At 45.5% G+C, this 7,409-nt stretch overlaps 1 protein-coding gene across 1 annotated transcript; it reads right to left on the bottom strand.

The window, feature by feature from the left end:
• Positions 1 to 1,248: 1,248 nt before the first annotated feature.
• On the bottom strand, positions 1,249 to 6,922 carry LOC127321500 (uncharacterized). The gene is made up of 12 exons (XM_051350525.2): positions 6,602 to 6,922; positions 6,030 to 6,144; positions 5,406 to 5,516; positions 5,111 to 5,283; positions 4,682 to 5,008; positions 4,469 to 4,594; positions 3,824 to 4,315; positions 3,587 to 3,730; positions 3,390 to 3,485; positions 2,252 to 3,263; positions 2,070 to 2,163; positions 1,249 to 1,602 (listed from the first exon to the last, which is right to left on the bottom strand). Exons 1-12 carry the CDS (start codon positions 6,848 to 6,850, stop codon positions 1,437 to 1,439), a joined length of 3,105 nt encoding a protein of 1,034 aa, XP_051206485.1. The 5' UTR covers positions 6,851 to 6,922; the 3' UTR covers positions 1,249 to 1,436.
• Positions 6,923 to 7,409: the final 487 nt, after the last annotated feature.

The raw sequence follows: 7,409 nt of genomic DNA, 5'->3' as shown, positions 1-7,409 counted from the left end.
AGAAAGTGAGCCTTTGTGGCGTTGGGAAATCCTTCGTGGGATCTTCACCTCTCCAAACGTACCTTCTTGCAAAAGAAGGAAACACGGGAATAAACCTTCGTTTCCGCGTGCTATCGGTTATGTCTAACCGAACTCTTTACTTGTGCTATATCTGTCTGTGAGAGCCTTCGTGCTCGAGTTACTTGTATCATCATCTAGGGTGCCTTACCTAGTTTGTATTAGTCTCACCTTCGTCTCCGCGTGCTATCGGTTATCTCTAACTGAACTCCTTACTTGTGTTATTTCTGGCTGTGAGAGCCTTCGTGCTCGAGTTACTTTTATCATCATCTAGGGTGTCTCACGTAGTTTGCATGGTATAGATACACGAGCTGTCTCCAACGATTACAAAATAAAGTCTAAAAGATACTAGCAAATTTTCGAGGTCTTCAAACTTTTTTTTCTTCGAAGACATAATCTTGTACTTTCCTGAAGGCAGCCAAAGATAGATAACAAACCATAGACCTGTAAATACCAACGAAGGTTCTCCCATAATTTTAATTTGAGCCGCAATGCCAAAGCTGCGTGCACGCGCGCAACCATTAAAGTAGTCAATCAACATCGGCAAGAGTACCAACGGCAGTATGTCAGGGAATAAAAACCGATCAGCCTTGTCGACGTTGATGGCAAGCCGAGAGTACGAATCACCATTGTCGAGGACGTAGCAATCGGGACAAAAACTACGAGGATAATCCTCCTCGCGGCAACCACGAGAAAAGATCCAAGATCGATCTGGCAAAGTAAGATCTGAACACCCATACCTAGATAATTGTAATCTTTCAATACCACCATTGGCATCGGGAAGGAGATCTCGTCGTCGAACGAATGACCAAAGATCACTTATTGCAGACGATGTCATCTCCATTGCGGGGAAACCAACAAGAAAACGACGACTAAAACCCTAACATAACATAGACTACTGAAAAGACCACTTTTATTGGAAACTCCACGCATAGATCGGGTTCCCCACTCCTCCCGACGCAAGCGAAGACGTCCGGAGGAGGAGGAACCGATCTATGGTGGAGGCTAAAGTGGAGGTGGCTAGGGTTTTTTTTCTGTGGAGTTGGCGGCTGAGCGGTGCCCCGATCGGTCAAAATGAGAACAAAGCTAAAGTAAACAACTCAAGTCTCCACCTCCAGAGAGCTTCGTGATGATTGACATTGACGGAGGTTTGCCGTAAAGGTCAAGGAGGTGAGTCAGGAGAAGACGAAATTAGATGACACTTTGTTGTTTTATTTCTCAACTTGTCACTCCACAAGAAACGACAAGCTTCTAATACATAATGGTAATATCCCAGGTCTTACATAACACACGCCGAGGAAAAAAAACATTAAGGAAGAACGAAGAATCACTGCAAAACTGAACGATACAACAACAGTCTGCTGCTCAAGCCAGTCGTGTCATATCCTGCGTGGCTGGTTCCCCCATCTGTCCTGGTCACATTTAAATCTCTTCCTCAACCGTGATCTGATATTCGCTGCCTCTTGGAACGGGTTGGGTCCACCAAACTCTTCCTCCTTCGGCTTCCTGACCTTCTTCATTTTCCCGCGGTCATACTCCTCATCCCTGTGAAGTGGGCACAATCAGAGAAGTGACACAGAAGTGCAAAATCTACAACTTTGAACACTCAAAAATCACAAATTAATACTCCCTCCGTTCCATAATTCAATTCTTGTTTGAACTAAAACCACGATAAGAATTATGGAAGTGACACAGAAGTGCAAAATCTACAACTTTGAACACTCAAAAATCACAAATTAATACTCCCTCCGTTCCATAATTCAATTCTTGTTTGAACTAAAACCACGATAAGAATTATGGAACAGAGGGAATAGCTGAAACTTGAGAGATTGACAAAGGGTGTATTGCAAAATGCAGAAGTTCATGCCTATGGTTGTGATAACCAAGCCAGGGCTGGTTTGGTTAGCATACAGCAACCCCAGCCAGACTCAGGCGGTTCAACATCGACAAGACAATTCAAACATTCAGCAGCATCACCATCACAAGAAATTAACTGTAGTTTGCGGACTTACCATTGATCTGGCACATAGCCAATGATGTTGGTCCTTGGACATGAAAACTTTGTTGACTTTGTATTTGGCATGTCAATGTCATCCCATCGTTGAACTGCAAAAAAAAATTGATAACATGTGAATATTTTGTTCTGACAGCAGAGTACAGAAAAAGAAATAAACAATTCTTTCAGGTTGCTTACCCGTAATTTCTCCCAAACCCCTCGTGAGGAGATCGAAATGCCGGGAGACAACCTCATTTGGATGTGCACAGTTTCTGGAGTCATTCTGGTCTGTCACAGAGCTTGTGTGTGAACTTGGTAGCTTAGCGCTAGCAACTAGTGCATCCTTGTCATCTTTCCTGTCCATGGGAAGGTCGGCAGTACTGCTGGAGGGCTCAGCAAGATGTGGTTTCTTACTGTTCATCTTATCATCGTTATCAGAACTTGATTTCTCATGGGAGCGATTGTCATGCTGGTCTGTCACAGAGCTTGCGTGTGAACTTGGTAGCTCAGTGCTACCAAGTAGTGCATCCTTGTCATCTTTCCTGTCCATGGGAAGGTCGGCAGTACTGCTGGAGGGTTCAGCAAGATGCGGTTTCTTACTGTTCATCTTATCACCATTATCAGAACTTGATTTCTCATGGGAGCGCTTGCGTCTTCTGTGGGACTTACATGATATGACCCTAAGAACAGTTTCCGAAGTTGATGGCTGCTGATCATCAGTAACCAATTCATCATTGTCAATAGGCCGTCTTGTAGCTCTTTTATGTTTCCTTTTCTTGTGCTGTTTTAAGACAGCCAGTAAGGAATGCTTGGAGACAAAAAGCAAGCGTGCAGTTGAATATGCCACTTGCTTGCTTGACTTCAAATCCGTCACTGTATTTGGATTATCATGGCATGGAACCTGGTCCAACACCTTTGTAGAGTCTTCAGAGCAGATCGCCTGTGCAGAGTCTTCAGAGCAGATCGCCTGTGCAGAGTTTCCAGAGCAGGTCGCCTGTGCAGAAACTTCAGAGCAGATCGCCTGTGCAGAAACTTCAGAGCAGGTCGCCTGTGCAGAAACTTCTTCAGAGCAGGTCGCCTGTGCAGAAGCTTCAGAGCAGATCGCGTGTGCAGAAACTTCAGAGCAGATCACCTGTGTGGAATTTTCAGAACAGATTTGCTTTAAAGGGTTGACCTGCACAGCTTCCAGATTGTTGTTCTGCACAGAAAACTGAAGAAGCATTTAAAAAAAAAGTTAAATCAATATGAACACAAACTTGTCTTGTACATACAAATGGAGCTAATACATCATATGTCCATGATAAAACCCAAACGAGAAGTGTGGATGGTAAGGTACCGGCTCCTCTGCATTTGTAATATGATCAGTGTCCTTCACAGAAAGCTCCTTCAACGTAGCCTGCCCAGCTTCTGCTGTATTAGTCTGCACTGACGTCTGCATAAACATTATCTAAGAAATTAGTGTGCATGCATCAGTACAAACAAAATATCAGTTCATGCATGCAGAGGGGCGACGGAAGTGATTAGTTGGGTTACCTGTTCCACTGGGTTTGATATGGCATCGAAGTGTTCTGCCGGAAGCTCCTTGTCCATAACTATTTCATCATGTTGCTTCACAGACTCTGCTGCCGCTTTAGCTTCATCCCAGCAGGACACTGTTCCATCAGGAACAGTAGTATCCTGCCATGTTGGCAAGAGAAAGCAATAGAGTCAATTTCAAGTATTCCTAATTCAAAAGTAAGCAAAAAACAATGGCAAGCATCACATGATTACCTTGGCCGCTGCCTTATTTATATCGAGTGTTGATTCGCCAAACAGATATGGTGGAGATATTATCTCGCTTTGACTATCCGAAGTTGTCTTGTTTGTGTTGATGGACAAGGTAGCAGCAGTGTCTGGCTGTATACAAAGAGCTTCCTGTACTGAAATCATGTCATTGCTTTGCACAGCTGCAGCTTCCAGAACTTCAATGCTGCTAGGCTTTTTTGAACACTGGCCTCGTGAACTGTTGCCAAAAATGGTAGGATGACCATTGTCTAAGTTCTGCTTCTGTGACTTCATATCTCCGTTAATAAATGGGGAAACATTCAATGTTGCTTCCCTTAGACCATTTCGAAGTGAGTCATTCATACATGCAATCTTTTCAGAAATAGCTTTCTTCTCTATAAAATTTGTATTCATCATTGAACTCCTCACTCTGTCACGCACATAGAATAACATATAGGCTTTCTGTCTCAATACGTCTGCCTCACGAACTTGGCGAACCTTCAAGTATCCACAAATATAATGAATAATGGAAGAATAAAGACAGCACAAGGTACGGTAAATACAGGTAAAGAACAGAAGACAGTACGAAAAGCTTGCAGCAAAGATCAGAAGCAGATGAGTGCAAATATATTTGCAAGACCAAGACTCTACCTGATTATCATCAAGATTGTGCCAAAGCCCACTAGAAGTCCGAACAAAGCAATAGTAATGACCTGACTGTGTATTCCAGCCAGCATGAACCAACACACCATAAAGACTGTATCGGAAATCCATGTCCTTCATATATAAACATAAGATATGTTAGTTGTAAGGAGAAGTTTGCTAAATAGAAATCCAAAGGTATGATCGAAAACTAATACTCACTTCTGAATTGCTTACAAATGGCTTCAAGTTCAGAGTTGGCTGAAACTCCACTTTTTTGTCAATCTTGTGGCGAGGGTTGAAAGGACTAAAACGCTTCAGATGAATTGTCAACACATCAGGAGCCTTATCAATTGTAAACCTTTTCTTGGCCACAACCTTTCTTTTGCAGCTCTGGCAGTTGTACTGCTCTTCCCCACCATCTAGTACCTCTTCTTCAGTAAATTTTTGAAGTGCTTTCACCAATGTAGCAGAATCAGCAATTTCAAGACTGAGATCCAGGAAAGGATCGAATTTGCTGGAACAGTGCGAGCAACTTGCGCATCTCACCTGCAATGCCCATAATTAAAGCCACACAGTGATGAAACCGGGGATATATTTTTGTTTGACATCACTCTTACCATGGAAATTGACAAATTAAGAAAAATATACCTGACTTCTTAAACGACCACCAAAAATTCTGTGAACTAGACTCTTCTCATAAGCACTGGGAGACTGACTTGGTATGCCAGAAGGTAAACAGCACTTGTGCATGGACTCCAGTAAGTTAACCATTAGCTCATGCGCATCTTCCTGCCTAGAGTTGCGGAAACTGCGAGAGATGCCTGTGTTACAGTTAAAGATAGCACAATTCGATGATGATTTCAGAAAATGTGGAGATGGTGTTCCAAATTTACATTCTAAAGAAAATAATTGTGCAGTAAAGCTATGGCACATGAAAGGATACATCTTAAGTTCCTGACAAACTGGAACGGTGTCAATATCTTCCCGGTTGACTCTAGAGCACATCTAACGTGGTTCTGAAGAGCGCAAAGTGCACAGAATCCGGCCGTCCGGCCTGAACAAAACCAAAACTGAATCAGTATGGGTACTAATAAGCAAGCAGCAGTTTTGCAACAAGAGAGAAATTTGTTCGACACTTGTTTGATAAATGAGAATTGATGTTCTCCTAGTATGGAACTGGTGATGAGATATTCCACATTCACCCATTAAGTTGAACGAAATTAGAAATTTCTGCCAAAGAGGTTGAACTAGTACTATCTTTTTTCCACCCCACATGAAATAGTTTGTGTGAGTGAAGCAAGAAGCAATATAATTGCCATGCCACAGCAACATACTATCAGGCAGGGGTTTACGAAGCAAAGGCCATGCCAAAGGCCTGATGATCACCACACCCATTACATGGAAGACAAGCCATTTTAACTTGAAAATGCATCACGCCCCAAGAGAGCAAAAAGGCTGTTCGACAGACTTAATTGGCATTTCCACAGCGAACAACATCATCACACCATGCCATGCCATGCCATGCGGGGAATTTGATAAGCCAAGCTGCAAGAGGCATGAGACTTACATGAGGACTTGTGCTTCCCGCTCTGCAGGTATGCCACGAAGGGCTCGGTGTATGTGAGGCACTGCAGCACCGAGTTGAGGTAGCAGGTGTTGCCGAGATTTCGCAGGCCGGCCCCCTGCGTTGCACACACACACACCAGAGGGCACCTCAGTCTCAGTAAATTCACTTGGCCTCGTATGTTTCAGTTTCAGGCGCATCGAATTTGAAATCCCCCAGGTAAAATCAAATGGCGATCATAAGAGAAAGCCGAATTTCAAAGGAAATGGGGGAGTGATTCAAAAGTTTTGAGCAGAACGATTTCCCAAAATAAAAAATAAAAAATGGAAGCATCATTTCCGTACTCCCAAAATCCGACATAACTGAACCCGAAAACACAGCCAAACTGCAGAACTGCAGAATTTGATCCATGGAACAGAAATCAAGGGCCTATAAAACCCAGCATAGTGCCGGGTTTTTTTTAAAAAAAAAAAAAGCATACTGCAGGTTCAGTAGTGAACTGAGCCGAATTGCAAAATCCCACTGTCAAAAAAAATCCCCCCCAAAAAAATGTGTGGAGGTGCGGACACACTCACGATTCTCCGCAGGTAGACCCTGGCGGCGGCGAGCTCCGCATCGAACCCGCTCGGCTCCCCCTTGTCCCGCCCCTCACTCCACGCCGCGGCCGCCAATCCCCTATCGTCCCCCTGGTACAGCGTCTCAACCCGAAACCCGCCTGCCCCACCCGCCGCCGCGCGGTGCTGCTGCGTCGTCGTGGCGGCGTGGAACTCGATCCTCCGGTGCAGCAGCGGCCCCTGGGCCTCCGCCGCCGCCGCCTCCCCCATCCTTCCTAGGGTTCACCAGGTGGCCGCCAGCTAGCGGATCGGGTGGGCAGGCAGACTAACCTCTCTTTTTTCCCTGGGGTAAAATAAAATAATTTGCGGGGTTTAAAACGTGATGGTGATGCGGTTTCGATCCGGTTCGGTTCGGGGAGATGAGCGGTGGCGGGGTTTAGAGCATCCCCACTCGTTGGCGCTCCCCACGCCCAAATCCGGCGAATTTTTCGTCCGGATTGGAGGAAGATTTGGCGTGGGGAGGAGTAGTTTCCCAGTCGTGTGCTCCCCAAGCGGCGTTTCTCGGGGAAAAAGAGGATGGCTCGGGGAATCCGGACGAAAGAGGAGACACGTGGGCGTGGGCGGTTGGTTTAGCTTCGTCCGGAGTCCCCGAGCGCGCCCCGGGGGGCCGGGGATGGCGTGGGCTCGCCGGATGGATGAAGGGTCAAATCCGGACGAAAACGAGGAACCGGGGGCGCGACTGGGCCGAATTTCGCCGTCCGGATGGAAAAAACGTCGCTCGGGGGCCTCGTCGGGGGGACGAGTGGAGATGCTCTTATAAGCGGTGTGG

The sequence above is a fragment of the Lolium perenne genome, chromosome 6, assembly GCF_019359855.2.
Source record: "Lolium perenne isolate Kyuss_39 chromosome 6, Kyuss_2.0, whole genome shotgun sequence".
Lineage (NCBI taxonomy): Eukaryota > Viridiplantae > Streptophyta > Magnoliopsida > Poales > Poaceae > Lolium > Lolium perenne.
The sequence above is the reverse complement of the archived record's forward strand: the minus strand, read 5'-3'. Positions and strand labels throughout refer to the sequence as shown.

Coding starts and splice junctions, on each gene's coding strand:
- LOC127321500 (XM_051350525.2), bottom strand. CDS start 6,850: ATGGGGGAGGCGGCGGCGGCGGAGGCCCAGGGGCCGCTGCTGCACCGG. Junction 6,145..6,601: donor GGGTCTACCTGCGGAGAATC/GTGAGTGTGTCC, acceptor TGTGCAACGCAG/GGGGCCGGCCTGCGAAATCT. Junction 4,595..4,681: donor CATTTGTAAGCAATTCAGAA/GTGAGTATTAGT, acceptor TTATATATGAAG/GACATGGATTTCCGATACAG.